Raw genomic sequence first — 21,771 nt, 5'->3', positions numbered from 1 at the left:
CCACATTATCTTAGCTGTAGCTCCTATGGACCTGTGAAAAAAAAGTCTCCTGCTTTAAACCCCAATGTAAAGGAAGGAAATAAAAAATATACATTTAAATATTAACTAAAATGATACTAATTTTTACTTGCTGCTTTTCTTCGTTCAGATTAAAGGAATAATTTACCCGGAAATTACAATTTGTTGATGATTTTCTCAACCCCAGACTATCCAAGTTGTAGATTAATTTGTTTCTTCATTGGAACTGACCAGAAATTTAGCATTATGTAACTTGCTCACCAGTGGATCCTCTGCAGTGAATGGGTGCCGTCAGAATGAGAGTCCAAATAGTGGATAAAACATCACAATAATCCACATTGACTCCAATCAATTAATTTCCTGTGAACTAACCATTTAAGTGAACAAATCTTTTAAGTTAAAGAAAACAAGGATAAAGGTTATGGCTACCATATGTAATTTTTTTGTCTGTTCAGTAGCACAGCAATCATTATCAGGAAATACAGAACGTTCAAACCGTTATACAACATTGGCTAGTTAATGCCACAATAATATGATGGTTAAACAGACCATCACTAATTTTTATCTAACATGTTAAACTCAATGTGGCAACCTATGAACGTTTATGAAGAGACAACGATTTATATAATCTACTTTATATAATTTGTATTATATTATACAGTTTGTCAACAGATGAGAAAAAAGAGCTCAAGGTGCTTATGACATTGTGACTAAACGTTTAATCTTGAATTTGCACTCAACAGTGATCTCTGTCTAGAGGAATACAAAAATATCCACTAGATGTCTCTCTTGCACTTTTGTTTTGAACAATAAATTGTAGTAAAATTCTACTCAATTACAAATGAACAAGCAGAGCAATGAAAGACATTTTAAAATGTTGCAAAACATATCAGTTAAGTAATATGTATTCAAAGATATTATAGGAATATTTAGATGTTAAGGAAAGGCAATCTTGACTGAAACTATGCCATCTTGTGGTCTCCCCCAATAAATGGCCATTTTTCTCCCTATTTTCACAATCCTCTTCATCTGTTAGATGGCCTGTGGAACCCTCAGGGTATTTCGAACAAAAAATGAAGATGTTGGCATAGAGAGAAATAGTTTAAAGTCTAAAATATATTAAATAATTTCATGCACCTTATACAAATAGTTGTGTTAGCTTTACTTAATTTTCTTTGCGGTGGTCTGAGTTTTATCTGCGGATTTAACATGCAGTAAGGTTTAAACAAGATTTATGAAAGAGACCTAATTGCCTCATAAAATGGGTAAATAGTCAATAATTAAACAATAAAGTATGTACATAAACTACCCTTACTCAAGATTTCAAAAACATTTGGCTTTTTTTTTTTTCATTCTCCTGGCCTATTATGAAGATTTTAAAGAGACATTATTTTCTAATTAAAATCATACAGTGATTATAAGAAGCACTGTAAACATGTTTTTTGTTTGTTTCAGTAATTTCAATAAAATAAAATACAAAATTGTTACAATTTGAATAATTTTTATTTATTTATTAAAAATATATTTAATATTTTTATTTGCAATGATTGGCGTTTTCCAGTTTCCAGCAAACCTGTAAAGGTAATTCAGACACATATTATAATTCATCAGTTGCACTGCAAAGTTATATTGGTGATACATTATAATATATTATTTGTATACTTACATATTTTGCTTTGATTTCACCAGCCATCAGGCCATGCACAGATGTCTGTGTAATTCACATTTTTTCTTTAAATTGAAAATTGAAAATTAAATATAAATAAATATATAAACATAATTAACTAATTAACAGTATATATTATATACTACATCAATTACAGTACTGATGAAGGTTTGGGCTCAAATTTCCAAGGTTATTTTTTTTTTTAAGGAGCGGTGTATTTCATTATTACAAAAAGTTCCTATTTCAAATAAATTATGTTATTTTGAACTTTCTTTCTATACATCGAAGGAACCAGAAAAAATGCATCACTGTTTCCACAGAAATATTAAACTTTTTTTCAGCATTAATATCAAATTGATCAAAATTCGAATATGATAATACAGAAAACATTTATTCTTATTACTGATTTAAATGTACTGTTTTACTGTCTTTTTAATTTTTGAACAATAGTACACTTTTAATGGTATAATACATTAACCAAGTTAATGATATTTATTAAATCAACAACAAAATGACTGTTCAGGTTCAACATGAGGCTGCACAAGTTTAAAATATCACTATGAACAGAACAGTGAGTTGTACCTCATGCCATTCCAGCGTCTTTACAGGAAGAGCCAGGTGACAGAGCGGACAGGTGCTTATCTTATCCAGGCCCATGCCAATGTTTCTGTCTCTCTTCACCTTTTGCAATGATGAGAAGGAGAAATCTGCAGCGTCTGGAGTGCTGTTATTTCCAGGATTGTGGTTTTCACCGACTTCCTCTGAGTCATCATCCTCGACGTCTATAAACCGTAAGGACTGTGTGCAAAGCATCTAGAAAAAAAATAACTAAAGATTTAACATATTTGAGGTGTTAAAAATAGATTTTCATAATCATGTTATAACTACGTATTCTTTTTTTATTGAGACATGTTTACCTTGTGTTCTTTCAGCTTGTCTGAGGGAATATACTTCAGACAGTTCTGACACTGCAGCATAGTCTGCTCTGAAGATAAGAGATATGACAAATGCCAGTATTTTACATTCACAATTTGTTTGGATACCTTAAAATATGCAGAACCTGGCAATACTAAGACCTATGACATATCTATAATGTTTCAGTCTGATCATGTCATTGACTAACCATCTGTGTCAGAAGTATCATCCTCAGGGACAAGGTCCTTTGATGTTGTGGGGGTGTTAGTAGAGCAGATCTGAGCATGATCAAGATGGTCCATTAGTTTAACGTACCGGCCACAGTCAGAGCAGCGCTCCGTGCGACTCCCACAGGACACTTTGTGCTCTTTTAGATTGCTCAGAGGAAGCTCAAGTTGACAAAACTCACAAATCTGAGGCCTCTCAGAGCACTCATATTTCTGTAAGTGAACAAAAGAAACAATAAAGGAATAAGTGTGAAAACACTCTAAGAGAGAGCAGCCTCAGACATAACATTTTCACAGTGTGGGACTGAATATTTACCTCATGATCCAACAGATGCCTTTGTTCCATCTTTTTATTGCACATCTTACATTTTACCTGTGAGACATAATGAAAAATGAGACCACTGACATGGTTTCTCAGAGGAGGAGATTACAGCGATGAGTAATAATCATGTCAAGTGGAAAACGTGTAGCTGGAAAATTAATCCCAAATAATCTGTTGTGACATAAAGGGCCAAGGGCCTGTAAAAAGCAGCAAAGTGTTAACCAGTGTTGAGTGGTGTGGTCCTGACCTCTGTGTGCTGTTCGGTTTTATGCTGCTCCAGAAGATCTCGAGGCACAGTTTCATCGCAGTCAGGGCATATACACAGAAACCTCTTACAGTGTGGTTCATGCAGGTCGTAGTTTGCCTTTGCCACCTCTTTTTTGCTGCATGAAAACATGGGAGAGACTCTTTACAGAGACTGGAGAATGGAAAAGGTGTTATGACACCTTCACTTCAAGGAACAGTTCACACAAAAATTTGAATTCTGCCATTATTTACACACAAGCATGCTCTTCCAATCCTTTTTGATTTTGTTTTTTTCTGTGGAACAAAAAATATTTTTTTGAAAATATCTATATCCTGGTCACTCTTTTCCATATAATGAATGCAAAGAGGGACTGGGGATGTAAAAAAAGAATAATAAAATAATAATACTAAAATAATAAGCAGTTTTTCTTCCAGGGCCTTTGGGAGTTCATAATAGAAGCAGCTAATAGTCTAACTCTAATTAGTAAATGAATCTTTGAATCAATGAGTCGGTTGATTAGTTCACAAAAAGGTTCTCAATGACCCAGTCACAGGTTAAAACTTACATCGGCCTGTTTTCGCATAAATCTATAATATCGCTTGAGGAGACATGTATGACACTTGTATGGCGCGATTGCGGTATTTCACGTAAAGAATTCAGTCCCCATTCACTATTTAAAGTGGCCAGGCTATCCTTGTGAGATGTACTTGCTGTGTTCCCCGAAGAAATAAAGTAACACGGGTTTGGAAGGACATGCACGTGAGTAGTAAATGATGCTAGAAATGAATAACCGGAATGTGTTGTAGCAACAGGCTTCAGCCCGAGAGTGTTTACATCGCTCTCATCACTTACAAGGTAGGTAGCCTAATAGCTAGCGTTAAAATCTTTCACTAATCAGTCCAGCTGAATATCAGTGATTCAAATGTAAAATGTAAATGTTATCCGTCGCCATGTTACACACAGCTGGTCCCATAGTCTCACTTTGTTTAAATGAGATTATCGATAACAAGGTAATAGTCATTATTGTTGAGTATTGTTGATTAATTAGAATATGTTTTTGTTTTCGACATTTTGTTGTTGCTGCAGACTACAGTAGACAGACACAATATTCTATGTCAGTGATCTTACTCTAGATCTCGACGAACACTATGACATTTTATAATACAATACAGTAACTCTGTGCGCTATAATAACAGTAGGCTACATTTATAAAACACTTACCAGTGAGTACATAAAACCAGTTCTACTTCGTCCATAGTTAGAGTGAGATGACTGGGTTACTGTGTTGGGGCTGATGGCTCCTAAAAAGAAAGTGAAAACAGAAACTTAAGGTGTCGCAAAGAAGTGTCTCTCTTTGCTGAACCTCTGTTGTTTTCAATCGGGTAGCCTACAGCATTGCCTTTTGTTGTGATGAAACAGTCAGCATAGTTGACATCTTTAATAAGGTGCAGCATATCTCATATAATATGATTACCATAACTCCTAGTAGACTAACCACTGATAAAAGAGAACAATCAGTTCATGACGTCATGAAATCTATGTTAGATTTAGATCAGTGATAGTAACACAATCCTGTGATGTTGCTTAGTAGCTATAGCCCTACATGTTGAGTGTGTGTGAATATACAATATTTTATTGAGCTGTTAGTTTTGGAAAATATTTCTCAAAATAATTAAACAAGGCTTTTCTGTCAAGGCCTCAGAGACATCAGCTGCTAATGGATGTTTGTCAGCAGAAACAGCACAGAATCAGACAGCAGTGTCACGCCAGGGGAATCACAGTAATTACGGTATTGAGTTTTGCATCTTCTCTCTTGCTACAGAAGGGTGTGGACAGGAAAGTTTACCCAGACTGGTTCATTCTCTAATTCCTGAGTGGGTAATTTGTCACCTGCATTCTCTGATCAGAATTGTGATCAGCATTAGAGCTGCTGCCGCCAAATACACAATATAGGGTAATCTGGCCTGATGTTGTTTTACATAAACAAGTTATAATTGTGTAAGATTGTAAGCTGCAGGCCTGGACTGTACATTTGTGTGTGTGCTCGTGTCTCTTGTTATATAATATTAAAGTTCACAGTTCCTCACTCCACCATTTCAACCAGCCAACAAAGAGCAAAGCAAATAACAGAGATGTTAGCATAAATTCAACAGTCAAAGAGTGAGGAGTTCTAGTCCTACATCCTTAAAGAGATAGTTCACCCAAAAATGAAAGTTCTGTCATTAATTACTCATCCTCAGGGTCTAGGTCAGCACCAACATTTTATTATAGAAATTTAATTGATTCAATACAAGTTTATTCGTCTAGCATTTTTCACAATACCAATTGTTGCAAAGCAGCTGTCACACTACGCTGTTCAGGGAGCACGCTGGAAGCACGAGGAAACGTTTAACAATCTTTAATCAAGGAAACACTGGGAATAATACACAAAAGGCGCTTGAGGAACACATGTAACAAAAAACACAAAACCAACTAGACCCTAAAACACTGAACGCAAAAGCAGAGACTTAAATACAAAGGATAATTGGTGAAACACAGACACATATGATCATAATCAAACTAAATGAGGACTGGAACATGACCACATGATCGGAACAGAACCGGGGCAAAACAGGTCCATAATCCTTAAAGCAGCTTTACAGAAAATATTAGGTTTCTACATTACATTTAGGAGTAGATTATTAGTGGTGACTATGGCAGAAATTTACCGTAAGAATCATTCACATTATTATACAAATTACACATAATCAAACAGACAGTGAAGATTATTTACTGAAATGATTATATGTTGCGATGCGATTAAACGTTGCGATTAAGCAAAATTTGGTAGTATTATATGTTGTTCCAGGGTTAGCATCATCTGAGATCTCCTGGGGGGTTGGCATCATCTCTTCTCAGTTATTCGCTCACCTCAGAACTTCGAAAGAGTTGGATCCAGACTAAAATTTGTGTAATTCCTAGTTGACTCGGGACAGAGAACGTAGAACATTAGGAAGGCTAGAGTTTGGGAGCCAAATATGTAAAAGCTCTACCTCCTTTAGTGGACTTTGCTATTCTAGTAGGTAATACCAAGAGTCGAGAGTTTTGTGACCTTAGGGAGCGGGATGGATTGTAGCATGTTAGAAGACTTGTTAGGTACACAGGAGCTAAACCGTTAAGGGCCTTATAAGCAAGTAGTAATATTTTGTAACTGATGCAGAACTTAATAGGTAGCCAGTGCAGAGACTTTAAAATTAGGGTAATATGATCATATTTTCTTGACCTGGTAAGGACTCTAGCAGCTGCATTTTGGACTACCTGTAGCTTGTTTATTGAAGATTATATTAATTGTATCAGTGCTTTAAGTGGGTCGGTACGCAGCGGTACTCAGTACCGCCATTTCCAAATATAGCTCTTGAGCGTACCGCCACTTCTCCGTGCGCCCAGAACGTGCTTTTAGCATACCGGTATGCTCATTTGGACATCTGTTTTAATAGAGGTTTTAATCCTTTGCCTGCGCTGCTGCTTAACGTGGCCGGAGAGGGTGTGTGAAACGCACACACTTGGGCTCGGTTAAAAATACAAGTACAGTGAACAACAGTTAATTTGCTCTCCTGGCTTCAGACTCTTGAGTACTAAAAGAACACGGTCAGAATCAGATGACTCACGTGCTGACACCCCACCCCTGGGTTTTTTTTGCCACATACATGTAAATCAAACTACAAGCTGTTGGATTTCTTTTCAGAGAGAAGTTACACCTCTAGCTGGCTGTCAGGTGTTGCAGTCTCATATGCTCATTTTCAATTCCTGTCAAATCTAGTCATATGATTGCAGGGATTAGAACGGGTTGATAAAATGCAAAACCTTCTTTGAAATTGCGGTCGTTTTCGGATTAATGCTATATATACATATGTTCATCCAACCAAACTGGCATAACACCAAAGAACATTTGCAAAGAGGGTTACCAAGGCAACCCCAGAAAGTGCACCAATTAGAAGGCGCAATGGCTCTCAAACACTAAACTGCCAAGAGATTGAAGGAGATGGAGACAACAGCTCTAAACAAACAGATAAATGAAAGAACTAGGTAATGTTCAACAGGCTCTTTTAGTGGAAACGGCATAAGCCACTACTTGAGGTTGTTGCTGAGTACAGAGGATACGGTTTTCTTGCCCAGGTTGTGATGTTTCCACAAAACTCACCAGATATGTCATGTACCCCTTCATGTCTATGATGTTTTGCTTGTGAATCCAGATTATTGATGTTCCTCCAGTACGTGCGAGTGAGAGTATATGTGAGTGGACATTGATCTGATTGGATCCCAGTGGTGGCCAACCGCATTGACCACATGCTGCTCTAATGGCCAGTGAGGCACATGTGTGTGCATGTGAAAAAACAACTGTGGAGTGGAATCTTCCTCTTTGAGCAGATTCATGTTTTCATTGTGTTGCAAAGCTTATTGTGAGAACTTGAGCTCTGGACTGTTTGTTTTAGTGTTGTGAATTTACTGCTCTCTACACTGCGAAAGCAGAAGCTGCATCTGAAAATGCATTTACAGGCTTTTAATGCTGCAGATAGGCAAAACATTTATTTATTTTATTTTGTTGCACAATGTTACTATATTATCGCCCAGCTCTTCATATAAACACATATATATATATTAGAATACTTGCATATATAGAATATCTCAACTGCTTGATCGCTTGCTTCATTGCATATTATCTTACAGCTCTAATATACTAAATGCAACTATAAGGCATGAGCATATTAAGATGTTATAAACAGTAACATCATTATTTTCTTTAAGTATAGCTTTGAAACAGTGTGCAATGTGAAAAGTTGAGAAAAAATACATTTACACAGAAATTTCAATTGCAAAAAAACAGTTATAAAATAAATGTTTTATATTTTTATTCATGATTTTTTTAAATAAATTATAAATGCGTAGTATATTTTGTCATCAAAGGCTGGTATGATGCTATAATGCTGCATTTCATTAGCACTTAAACAATATAATAGAACCATTGGCTATTTTCTGATAGTAGATATTTGTATTTTAATTTATTGATATGTGTTGTTATTGTAAAGCTTACGTGGTAGCCGATATTGAATATTTAATTGTGCATATTAATTTAAAGATAATTCTTTAAAAACACTGATTTTGTAACTCTATTAAATTGTATTTTTAGCTATCTTTATTTTTGAAAATAAAATAATAATAAAAAAAGTTCATCTTGTACAATATAATTTTAAGATGCCTATTTACTTATAGCATATACAGGTCCTTCTCAAAAAATTAGCATATTGTGATAAAGTTAATTATTTTCCATAATGTAATGATAAAAATTAAACTGTCATATATTTTAGATTCATTGCACACCAACTGAAATATTTCAGGTATTTTATTGTTTTAATACTGATGATTTTGGCATACAGCTCATGAAAACCCAAAATTCCTATCGCAAAAAATTAGCATATTTCATCCGACCAATAAAAGAAAAGTGTTTTTAATACAAAAAAGTCAACCTTCAAATAATTATGTTCAGTTCTGCACTCAATACTTGGTCGGGAATCCTTTTGCAGAAATGACTGCTTCAATGCGGCGTGGCATGGAGGCAATCAGCCTGTGGCACTGCTTAGGTGTTATGGAGGCCCAGGATGCTTCGATAGCGGCCTTAAGCTCATCCAGAGTGTTGGGTCTTGCGTCTCTCAACTTTCTCTTCACAATATCCCACAGATTCTCTATGGGGTTCAGGTCAGGAGAGTTGGCAGGCCAATTGAGCACAGTAATACCATGGTCAGTAAACCATTTATCAGTGGTTCACTGTGAGCAGGTGCCAGGTCGTGCTGAAAAACGAAATCTTCATCTCCATAAAGATTTTCAGCAGATGGAAGCATGAAGTGCTCCAAAATCTCCTGATAGCTAGCTGCATTGACCCTGCCCTTGATAAAACACAGTGGACCAACACCAGCAGCTGACATGGCACCCCAGACCATCACTGACTGTGGGTACTTGACACTGGACCACTGTTGGGAACGTTACTTTAAAAAAGTAATTAGTTATAGTTACTCACTACTTGTTCCAAAAAGTAACTGAGTTAGTAACTGAATTACTCTATAATAAAAGTAACTCGTTACCAGGGAAAGTAACTATTTGCGTTACTGTACAAAAAAAAGAGAGAAAAAAAAGTTGCTATATGTCAGAGAATTTGTATTTTTTTTTTTTAGCAGTTTTCACAAGTCAGTTGAAATGAGTAGAACAGACAGGTGTTTGTACATAACTTTCGATATTTATTGCACGTCAACAGACAGCAAGAGTTTTATCCTGCACTTGAAGTATTATCTTTGTAAGAAAAGTTTTTTTGGCCACTAGCTTTGTAGATGCGTCTCACACATTACATGTACACATTACATGCACGTTCTTGCCTTTGACCACAATGAATTTGAAGTAGTGCTCCACCTTGAAAATGCCAACTTTTCATCAGATTGCTCCTGACTCGCCATCTCTGCTGCTGCTGCGAATCTCTGTGTAGCTGTTGTGTGTGTGTGTGTGTGTGTGTGTGTGTTTGGCGCCGCTGGCGCTGCCGCGTGTGCCTGCATGTGTGTAAAAACACTGGCTCTGATTGGCTACCATGAAACACATGACTCTGCCTTAGCCAATCATAATCGCTTATCTCGTTATTAACCCACCTGCTCACTCGCTGTGTGAGCCAGGGGTGCGTTCGGATTGCATAGTTTATTAAATCAATGCATAGTAACGCACCGCATTTAACGTTCAGTAACGTTAACGGCGTTGTAACTACGGGAAAAGTAATTAGTTATATTACCCCGTTACTGAAAAAATAACGTCGTTACCTAACGCCGTTCTTTTAAACGCCATTATTCCAAACACTGCACTGGACTTCAGGCATTTTGGCATTTCCTACTCCCCAGTCTTCCTCCAGACTCTGGCACCTTGATTTCCGAATGACATGCAAAATTTGCGTTCATCCGAAAAAAGTACTTTGGACCACTGAGCAACAGTCCAGTGCTGCTTCTCTGTAGCCCATTTCCTGCCCATCCTCTGGATGTTTCTACTCCAGACTCAGTCCAGTGGAATCGGTCCTTCTCCACAATCTTCCTCAGGGTCCGGTCACCTCTTCTTGTTGTGCAGCGTTTTTTTCCACACTTTTTCCTTCCCACAGACTTCCCACTGAGGTGCCTTGATACAGCACTCTGGGAACAGCCTATTCGTTCAGAAATTTATTTCTGTGTCTTACCCTCTCGCTTGAGGTTGTCAATGATGGCCTTCTGGACAGCAGTCAGGTCGGCAGTCTTACCCATGATTGCGGTTTTGAGTAATGAACCAGGCTGGGAGTTTTTAAAAGCCTCAGGAATCTTTTGCAGGTGTTTAGAGTTAATTAATTGATTCAGATGATTAGGTTAATAGCTCGTTTAGAGAACCTTTTCATGATATGCAAATTTTTTGAGATAGGAATTTGGGGTTTTCATGAGCTGTATGCCAAAATCATCAGTATTAAAACAATAAAAGACCTGAAATATTTCAGTTGGTGTGCAATGAATCTAAAATATATAAAAGTTTAATTTTTATCATTACATTATGGAAAATAATGAACTTTTATCACAATATGCTAATTTTTTGAGAAGGACCTGTACAATTATTTATTTACATTTTTGTAAATGTAAAATGTGTTTTTTTATTTAATTATATAATGCCGAATTTGGTTACACTTTAAGTTCCATTCTCGTTATTTACAAACCATTAACTACATTTTTTGTCTCAATAAACTCCTAATTTGCCATTTATTAATAGTTAGTTAGGTAGCTGTTATCAGGTGGGATTAGGGATGTAAAATATGGTCATGTAGAATATGTGCTTTATACACTAAGTATACTGTAAAAAATGACTGTGATTTTAATGGTAAAAAAAAGTGAAAATGCTACAGTACAAACTTGTACTTTCCTGTAAAATTTACAGGGAAAAAACTTAAACTGATGTTCCCAGAATTCTCTGCATTGCGTTTCAAATTTTGTTTGAATTTGATGTTTTTTGTTCTTTGATATAACTATGTTTCTTCTTATTTTTTTCTTATCTGTTATGTTTATTATGGTTGTATGTTACATATAATGTTGTTAAATTAATGTTTATTGCATATTTCAGTTTAATGAGTCTCACCATGATGATGTTTAGTTCTTGTGTGAATGACACTGTGCTCCTTCTATGTATCTTAGTATTTAAAAGCTGCTTGTGATGGGCTTTGGTTCATCACGTGACCTTCTCATCACCACCTGCTTTTGGTGGTTACCAGTGTATTACAAAGGTACAAAACAGATTTCAGTACTTCAATAAATTGGTATATTAATATTATATCAGTTAAATTACGGTATTAAACTGTAAATTTAAGGTCAAACCTAAAAGAATGTTACCATATTTTTTACGGTATAACACCAATAAACCTAAAACAGTGTCACCGTATTTTTACGCTATAATTTTGGCAACCACAGCTGTCTTTTTTTTAACGTAGATTTTACGGATAATCTTTTACAGTGTACTAATAAACAGCAAATATGTTAATAATAGACATGTTAATAAGCAAGTATTTAATAGTCATAATTGGTCCCATACTAAAGTGTTACCCAGAATTTTGATATCAGCCATCTAACATGATACATTATTATCAGTATTGACTACATTTTAATGTTGGTGATCTCTAAATAAACACAGACCGAAGCAGCCTCGGAGTCACCTTTGACACTATAGCCTTAAATCTGTTGAAGATGTCATAATTCTGTTGAATTATGCATGCATTTAAATGGAAAATTCAACACTTGCATTTTGCATGAGTTGTTAATGCTTTATGCTTCTCCAGCCTCAGATGAGTGTGTCTGTGCCATAAATCTTCTGTAAGTATGGCTTTTGAGGCTCTATACAATTTTACACCTGAGAAATAATCCGCATCCCCTCACAAGCCCATCACGTATTCAATGCCATAGCAACTACTACAACTACTACCTGCATTCTTACACACATACACACTCTCTCTCTCGCTCTCTCTCCTCACGATTCGCTCACATTCTCTTATCCTTTTCCCTCCCTCCACAGTTCTCTCAGTTGTTCTCTCTCTCTCTCTCTCTCTCTCTATCTCCTTCTAATTCTCTGAGCGATTCTCTCTCCTCACTCGTGTTGAACCAGTCGTTTCATGCAGCACTGCTGTGTTTACTCAGTCCAACGAGCTACTGATGGCAGATTCAAGGTAAGGTAATGTTTTAATAGATATTTAAGTGCATGATGGACAAGAGAGTAAAGCGTATTTCCTGGTGATGTCTGTCATACTAATGGACAGCAGCGTGTGGATTTCAATGGGACCTGACTAAACTGTTGCTGTACATCTTAGGGTGTGTTTGTATTTTTGAATCCGTTTTCTTACTAGCTGTTTTTTGAGAGCCATACGTCATGCCCATGAGTTGCATCAGGCTTCCTAAACTAATTTAGAGTTTTAAACTGACACATTTTCTCTCAAAAAGTCCTAACCCACAACCATGTGATATTAAAACATAGTCAGCTATCTGAATTAATAGCTTATTTTCGGCTTGTGTGTATGTGTGTGTGTGTGTGTGTGTGTGTTGCTTTAGTGACTCATTCCCTTAGTGTATGGCATTGTTTGTGGGAGCCAAAGGGACTTTTTTAGAACTATGGCTTAATTTTTTAGAAATAAATAAAGTATGTGGATGATGCACAAGTCATTCTGCATGGGTTGTGTAGGATTTGGTAAACAAAGAGTGATCATAAATCATAAAGAGCCTTGTATATTGATAAAATGAAAGGACTGTCACCATCAAAGATGTAAAACAATGTTAGCATAATTTATACACAGTTTAAATATATACACAGTCACATTTCCTTGTGGTTGTAGCAGGAAACGAAATATGATATTGGGTTTAACATGACAGAACATTCTGCTGAACAACTGCAGCTATTATTATAACCTGTAGCTTGGGCTGCTGCTGAGAGTCATTTTTGTTTGATTACTGGGATACACATAGAGTGGTAAATGGACCATATGTTACTGTCCTCTCCAGTGCAAGAGTATCACGATGCACAGTTAACCTTAATGCCATAATTATGTCTTATGTGGGTTCTACCGTGCATATCATCCTCATCTGCTCTCTCTGTTGTTCTTTCTGGCCTTTTCCTTCCATTATTGGGATACTCATCCGATCATTTCTCCATCGCTCATTTTCTCACTTTCTCTGAAGTCACTTTGACTGTCTTCCCCCCCCTGCAGTCTCTCATTAGTTTGCAGTGTACTTGCTTCAGCTCATTTTCTCAGCTTCCTCCCCCTCCATACCTCTGTTCTGTACCTGCCCTCTCTTGATTCGCTTAAGGGAATGAGCGATGAGTAGAAGCTTAAATGGAGAATGAGTCACTGTGGCAAGAGTGAAGGGTGATAATTCTACTTCTCATATGATTTCTTCTCTTCTCTTCTCTTCTCTTCTCTTCTCTTCTCTTCTCTTCTCTTCTCTTCTCTTCTCTCACCTAGTGTCTTGTTCTCATCTCGTATAATTTGTTTCCTGTTTTATCTCTTTTTGTCTCACCTTTTCTGTTCTCTTTCTGTTCTCAACATGTTTCCTCCCATTTCTTTTCTTCTTACCTGTTTTATTTTTTCTTATCTCTTCTCTTCTAATCCAGTCTCTTTTCACAGTGTCTTGTCTCATCTTCTCATATGTTGCTTGGTTTCCACATCTTTTGTTTTGTTTTGTTTTCTCATCTGGTCTCTTGTCTTGCCTTTTCTTTTCTTTTTTGTTTTCATTTTGTTTTGTGTTGTTTCTTTTTATTTTTTATTCTTCTGTGTTTCATTTCCTTTCTTTTTGATCTCTTCTTTCATATCATTTGTTTTTTTGTTTTGTTCTTGGCCTCATTTGTGTTCACATGATCTTATGTAGTTTGTTTTTTACTTATCTCTTCGTTTTGTTTTAAATTTTTTATCCTGTTTTGTTTCCATTTTTTATATCTCCTCTCCTCTTTCATCTAGTCCTTTCTTTTCTTTGATTTGTCTTGTTTTTGTTTAGTTTAGTTTTTTGTTTTGTGTGTCACACCTCATTTGTGCTCACATCATCCAATATCATTTATTTACTCACCTCTTATTGTTTGATCTCATTTTGTTTGTTTTGTTTTCATCTGTCTCTTATCTTTTGCCTCTTGCTTTGTCTCATTTCTTTTCTTCTAAGCGCTACTTTGTCTCTCATCCTATTTTCTTGTCTTTTCTCTTTTTGTCCCATCTCTTATCTCTTGATCTTTGTCTCTTCTTGCCTAGTTTCTTCTTTCTGATCTTCTGTTCTCTTTTCTTGCATCTCTTTGCATCTCATCTTTACACTGTCATCTTGTTGCTGCTTTCTGGTCTAATCTCTTTCTCTGGATCATCTTTGTCTTTTTTCTTCTCATCTTTCTTATTCTTTCTCGTTTTGTTACATTTAATTTTGTCTCCTTACATTTCTTCTCAGGTAAGATTGTCTAATGACAACATTAGGGATGGGACGGTATGAAAATTTAATATCACGATTATAGTGACTAAAATTATCATGATTATCAATAATATCACGGTTTTGTTGAAACGAGATGAAAGTGTTCAAAAATAGTTGATGCTCACACTGAAAACATTTCAGCAAGTTTTATATTTAATAATCAACAAACAACTAATAAAACAAGCAACTCTATGCACTCAATTTAAAGAAAGATTAAATTCTGTGGCATTTCCTTCCTTACAATGAAAAGTGTAGAAGCATAGAAAAGCATAGAAAAGTCACTGACTTTCGCCATTCCTTCTCGAAAAAAAACAAAAAAAACATTGTGCGCTGCGCTTGCGTCAGACTGTTGCTGGCTGGACATGATTTAATAGTGAGTTATTAAAACCGCGATAATCAAACACGGTTTTAATGATAATTCATTTTTAAACGATATTACTAACCTTCAGCACATTTTATCACGGTTATCAATAAAACCGGTTATCGTCCCATCCCTAGACAACATGAGTGAGGCTTATAAACCACTTACCACAGAGCTGTGCTGTCCATCCCTTTCTGTAAGCTCAAAAGAGAACGTAGTGAATGAAGAGCTAGAAGCATTGCAGAAACCAGCATTTGTTTCTGTGTGCGCGCACACATATGTGGATGTGTTTGATGTGCCGATTGGGTGGGTGTAAACGGGTTGCAGGCTGTGAGTGGGTGTAGTAGCTGAGCTCTTTGTCACGGCAATTGAAATCCTCTCGCACACCACGGAGATGGGTGAGAGAGCAGCGTTCATCGCTAATGAGTGGATCAGAGACAGAGTCAAGCACAGGAAGTCAAAATGTGTGACGGCCTTGGGAGAGAGAGAAGTTAAGGATGAGGTTAAAAAGAGGACAACATAGGGGAAGATCAGAGTGTTAAGTAGAAACACCCCCAAAGGTTTTATGGAGAGGTGAAGGGGAAAAAATGGGATGGAATAAAACCAAAGCAGAACCTGTTGTCCTAATTTCAGGTTTTGGTGGCTTGATTCCAGAGACAGATTAGGGGAAGCCCAGACAGTAGATCTAATGAGCCAGATCGTGTGAGCGCTGTCTGTGAGTGATACGACCCCCTCTCTACCCACTAATGTAATGAGAGAGCATGCCATTCATTTAGCAGCAGTGCTGGAAAACAGACCCATCAGTCAGTCTTGGCTCAGGGCTGCTGGAGCCCACAAAACACTGTCTTCAGTCCATTAGGTTGGGCACAATCATGCCAAGCACCTCACTTAAAATGTTCAACATAACTGCAACATATGCTGCACACTCCAGTGACTGCAAAATGCAGAAACCAGAATGAAAGTCTATAGCGTCTTTTGGTGTAATGGTTAAAAGATCCTGTGCCTTCCTGTAGCTCAAACAGTAGCACAAAGCTACCAACATGAATGTTATGTGTTCGATTCCCAGGGAAATCCAAAACTGATAAAATATGTACATGCACTGTATAGTTGCATTGGTTAAAATTATCTTCTAAATGTATAATTGTTATATTTGTGGTGCGGACTTCCCTATTCTCATAGAATTACAATGATTCTTAAAACTTTATAGTTGTTGTAGTTATCATTATAGTAGGCATCCTTAGTGTGAACGAGCCTTCAGGTGATGAATTCATTCATACTCAATGCAAAACTGTTTCACAACTTGACACAGTTACAGCCAATCTGAAGATTTTTTGTTGTTGTGAGAAACAGAATGTTAGACCAATGAGCTGAGTGGGAGTTCAGAGTTGACGGAGCAACCGAGTGATTGACCAAATGTTCTGAATGGTTTGCTGGTTAGAATAAAAAGTCACAGTTAAACATTCTTAAATTATCGACTTGTCACTATGGTTCATCTAGATAGTTTGCTTTAATCTTTTTTTTTCCAGACAGACAGCAGATCATCAGTTTACTTAAGTAGCTTCTGATTTCTAACACCTTGGTCTCCATAGTGTTGTGATGTCATATTCACATAGTTGTGAGAAGAGAATGCGCTTGAGAAAAAGTTTAGACAGGAGAAATCAATCAAAATGTAAAATATTGGTCACAAATTTCTGAATAATAACTTTCTACATAATAAAACACTCAAACACAACAATAATTTAAAGTATAGTGCATCTACTAATAACTATATATATTAACAGTTTTTATCAATGGAAATACTGTTAGAAACAATGCATTGCGATACAAATGTCAACTTTTATCTGATGCACACTTTTTTAAATTGATGCATCGCATCGTTAACTTTTAAAAGGCTAATTGGTGAATCTTACCATCCTTATACTGTGAACCAATCATTGCCCCTAGCTTTGGGGGTTGGATTTTATGGGTTTAATTGGTTAATAATATGTTGTTTCACAACCTATGATGTTCATAATTACACTACTGTTTAAGAAACTAATTCTTTTATTCAACAAGGACACATCAAAAGTGATCAAAAGATCAAAAGTGGCAGTAAAGACTTTACATTGTTACAAAGTATTGATTAAATAAATACAACCTTGGTAAGTATAAGAGACGTGTTTAATTTAAACTTTTAAATGGTAGTATAGTACTTGGGTAAATCATATTGTGTGAATTTTTTTCAGGTTGGTACTGGTGGTTTGACTTTTAAAATACGTGCATTAATCATTTCTTTGCATAACAGTGCCACTGAAATGGCTAATTATGTCCTTGCCTTCTGGTAAAATGTAGCATCATTGTATTTCATTTCACATTTACTCTTATTGGACTGCTTTGAATCGCAATCGCATGTAGAAGCCACAGGATGAAGTCCAAAGGACACTTGAAAATGAGATTCAGGAAGCAAGTGATTTCCAAATCAGATCAATGTGTAAGAGAGGGGCCTTTTACTTCCTGCCTCCCACTTTTCACTCTTTTTATAAGGTATGATTAACCTTGGGTTTGTTGCAGTGCTGGTGCTAAGCCTAAGGCTGCTTTTCCTCTTTCCTCCCTTCTCTCTCTTTCTCTCTCTCTCTCATCACTCATTCACAACATGTATGCCCTTCACTCTTCTTTATCAGAGGATATAAAGAATATTGCAGTACGTTTCTTCTTCAGAATTCCACATTTAATTCAGTGCTGTTTCTTTGCAATGCCTTGTGAAATTTACTATCAGTTTCTTCACCCATTTTTTTCCCAGTTAGATGATTTATATATAAACTGAAGGTAAAATAGCCTATTAATCTACATTCAGCCTAATTTGTTCTGTTGATACATGCTCATTTAATTTATTTCTACATTAATATTACCTTTAAATCATCTAACGCTCACATAAAGTTACCTTTAAAAACTCAATCTCAAAGTGAATATCCATTATTCATACTGTACATTATAATGTAAAAAAAAAATTCAACAACTGATTTCAGTTTTAGTGTTTAATTTTGTCAAAATAATACACAATTTTAATATCTAAATGGCTGAACAGAATTTAGAGATCAAACAAGTTGTTGTTTTTACATGTAAATGTTCTTTAACTATTTCATTTACTGTCATGCTCAAATTCTGTGTTGCATAAATGTGTCAATAGCAAGAGACAGTCGAGGATTCAGTAGATCGGGCATCAGGCTATTTCAACCCACGCTGAGTCATCGCTTTATGAGCTTCTGACTTCATGCCGCCGGGAACGGCCTTGAATTTGTCGACTGCTGACAGCCTGCATTCTGTCTGCCATGACGCTACAGATGTTAGCTGGGGTCTGATGCACTTAGATAGATCACGTCTGTCATATTTGTGTGTGAGTGCGGCTGCCTGTATGTGTGTGCGTGAGTGAACAAAACCTTTTTTAATCAATGTCTGTGACCCACCATGAAACACCTCACCCTTTCCATTCGTTACAAATCACAAAGCCGGTGAGGAAAGTTCAAGTGATACTTGTCTGATTACCTCATACATTGATGTTCCGCCATGGCCAGCATTAATCATTATTGAAGCGGATGTTAATGCAAGGGTGCTGGCGAGAAGTGCATGCCCACAGCGCTCATGATTTGGCCTCTCTTTATTTTAAAAAGCTCTCCAGCTGTCTAGGGAATGAGGAAATTAAAATGAATGGTTTCAAGCTGTTACATCTATTTTCATTTGCAAAATGCATCACTACTATACCTGAACAAAATGTGTTTAGTTCAATGAACAACACTGATGAATAGAGAGGTGTGCTTTGAGTTTAGCATCATGCATCATGTGTTTGATAGTGTTTTAATGTGTACATTGTATGTTGTACAAAAATCATTAGGATATTTAGTAAAGATCATGTTCCATGAAGATATTTGGAAATTTCCTACCGTAATTATATCAAAACTTAATTCTTGATTACTAATATGCATTGTTAAGAATTTAAATTGTTATTAAATTTGAGATGTTTAAACTTGTGTGAACTTGGCATCATGAAATTCACTAAAAATCACCTTGGGACCAATTGGTTAAAAATCATTACTTAAATGGCTCTGTATTTCCTGTGCTACTACTTTGCTGGAAATAACGAGTAGCTGGTGTCACCCAAAAAGCCACACACAGACACATTTATAAAGTATAGAGGGAGGTGAAGTGGAGAAGGGTGGGTGGTTAGGGCTGGGAAACAGGTAGGAGGAGGCATTATTTTCCTCCCCTCTTGTCCCTTATTTTTGCCCCTGTTGGCCTCACCTAAAAGAGTGGAGAGAGATGAGAAGTCTTCTGTCCGTCACTGCCAACGAAAGAGAAAGAAAGTGGCTTGGTCAGCATGTACAGGTGGAAAAGAAGTGTGTCATTTGGGGGCTTTGGATGGTAGGATACTTTTTTTGTTTCCTTCTTAAACTAAGACTCAAAAACGTTTGTCAGTAAAGTACAGTTGAGCTCAGTGCATTTGAGTTCAAGTTATAAAATGAAATTTTTTTCAGAGATTCCATTTCAGAGATTTCAATTTAGATATTTTTCAAGATATTTTGGGAGAGTACGGCATCAGGCAAGGCAAAAGTGTCCATCTAGTAAAAGATTACGTGTTTTAGATTTATTTCTTTAATTTATTTTAATAGATCTTGTAAAGTGTCTGCAGTCTTTATAAAAGGTGAAAATCAGCTTGTATTGATCTTAAGGCTGACGTTTTCTTTACAAAGCCAAAAAATGAAAAAGGAATAGAAAATAATTTCAGTTGCTGTCAGGCTTATTTTGTGTGCATAATAGAGCTTTTTTAGGAAAGAAAGAAAAAAGAAAAGTTTGATTAATAAACAGCAGACATATACATTTACATATACAGTATACAGTATATATATAAATAAATCTCAAACTGTCTATTTCTCACATAGCTGCATCTAACTATTTATCGTCGATTGTTATTTTTTCTAGTTATGATATATCAGACTTTTTCTCCTGACAACCCAGTAATTATTTGCAATATTATTTTGACATACCAAAATGTATGTTTTCTGTTTCAGCACTTCAAACAGGTGCAGTATGAGATATTCACCACATCTTCAATAAATGAACTCTGCAAAGGTAGAATCTGAGGGGAAAATCTATAGACTTGAAGCTGAATAATAGACATATAAATTATTTTGTGGTAAATGAAATAAAAATGGAAATGGTGGAGGGAAAGAAGGAGATCATTGTATGGGGCCAAATGTAATTTAAGAAAGAGAATGAGTGTTCCGTTTATCTTAAATAAACAGAAATTGACACTAACCTTTAGCATCAGTTCTTTACATGTAAATGCAGCTGCAGTCCATCATGAGCATGCAGATTGTTGTGGGTTCTGATAGTGACGGGCAGCAACAAAGCTTGCCATATCTGACAATACACACTGATTAGATGACTGCGTCACGACTGGGACCATGACGATACCAGCTTTCATATCTCACACCTTTACTTGCATCAGCGTCACTGGCTGCACTGAGCTTAATATTAATTTCATTGTGGAGAGCACGTTTCGATGAGACAGATAATCAAATAAAAAATCTTGCAGAACTGGTTTCTTTTCACCTTGTGCTGTGAGGGTTGCTGGCTTGGTTTATTAATGTACACATTTATCTATATTTAGTCGCTTCAGCTATGGGTTGATAGATAAGGAAGCTAATTTAACGCACATGGACCGTTTTCTAGAGAAAATGAAAAAGTAATCTCCTCTTTTGTATTCTAATGTATCCAGTTGTGTGTGTTGTGGGTTAAAGGTGAATGATTGACAGTTGACCCTCTGTGACTGGAATAGAACATTGCAGTTTCATCATTGGGCTGTAAATGTTCACACATTCAAATGAGCAAAATGTTAGAAATGTCCTCAGTCTATGCAAATGGTTCTCTGAAACTCCTCAGGGATATGTTGATGTAGTTGTGAAATGTTATATAAACACTTTCTCTATGGTGCTGGCGAATTACCAGCGTTTGTTTGGCTCACCACTCATTTAGCTGAAATGATAAACCTTTTCCCCCCGTTCTCCACATCAGGCCTAATCTCAAGAAATTAGAACAGAGAAACAAATTTAACACAACTAGACTCATCCTTTTAAGATCATGTAGTCAGACCATTACATCAGATCTGCATATACCAAATAAATATTTTGTACGCTCAAAAAGTGGATTTGAATAAGAATGACAGTACTAAAATGTGTTTTGTTCTTTTATTTTTTACAGTTATTTTATTTCAAATATCAATGTATTATAATAGCTGATCATTATAATAGTGGTCCTGCCTAAGCACTACAGCTTGTGTTTAGTGCATGTTTGATAACCTGTAAATTACAGCTTTATAATGTTTCAAGATGTAGTTGTAGTTCACCTAAAATTCGGACATCATTACTTCCCAGTCGTCTTGTTCTAAACCCATATGACAGACTTTCTTCAGTGAGACTCGAAAGCAGTTTTTCAGAGATGTTCATCCTGCTGTTTTCCAGAACATCATGAGAGCTAAGGG

At 36.2% G+C, this 21,771-nt stretch overlaps 2 protein-coding genes across 3 annotated transcripts in view; one reads left to right on the top strand and one right to left on the bottom strand.

Moving 5' to 3' along the window:
* Positions 1–1,542: 1,542 nt before the first annotated feature.
* LOC132107888 (XIAP-associated factor 1-like) lies at positions 1,543–4,713 on the bottom strand. Its single transcript, XM_059514220.1, has 8 exons — positions 4,617–4,713; positions 3,396–3,531; positions 3,143–3,199; positions 2,808–3,039; positions 2,602–2,669; positions 2,267–2,497; positions 1,685–1,749; positions 1,543–1,591 (listed from the first exon to the last, which is right to left on the bottom strand). The coding sequence occupies exons 1-7, from the start codon at positions 4,649–4,651 to the stop codon at positions 1,711–1,713; spliced, it is 798 nt and encodes a 265-aa protein (XP_059370203.1). The 5' UTR covers positions 4,652–4,713; the 3' UTR covers positions 1,543–1,591; positions 1,685–1,710.
* Positions 4,714–12,517: 7,804 nt separating this feature from the next.
* Positions 12,518–21,771, top strand: part of LOC132107887 (rap1 GTPase-activating protein 2-like) — a 62,943-nt gene continuing 53,689 nt past the window's right edge. Inside the window, exon 1 of one of the 2 annotated variants that reach the window (XM_059514214.1) lies at positions 12,518–12,627. In XM_059514214.1, the coding sequence (XP_059370197.1) occupies positions 12,614–12,627 (14 nt within the window). In that variant the 5' untranslated portion in view covers positions 12,518–12,613. The remainder of the gene's footprint in view (positions 12,628–21,771) is intronic. The other variant, XM_059514216.1, reaches the window with a different exon arrangement.

The sequence above is a fragment of the Carassius carassius genome, chromosome 28, assembly GCF_963082965.1.
Source record: "Carassius carassius chromosome 28, fCarCar2.1, whole genome shotgun sequence".
Taxonomy (NCBI): domain Eukaryota; kingdom Metazoa; phylum Chordata; class Actinopteri; order Cypriniformes; family Cyprinidae; genus Carassius; species Carassius carassius.
Note: the sequence above shows the minus strand (reverse complement) of the source record. Positions and strands in the feature narration are given on the sequence as shown.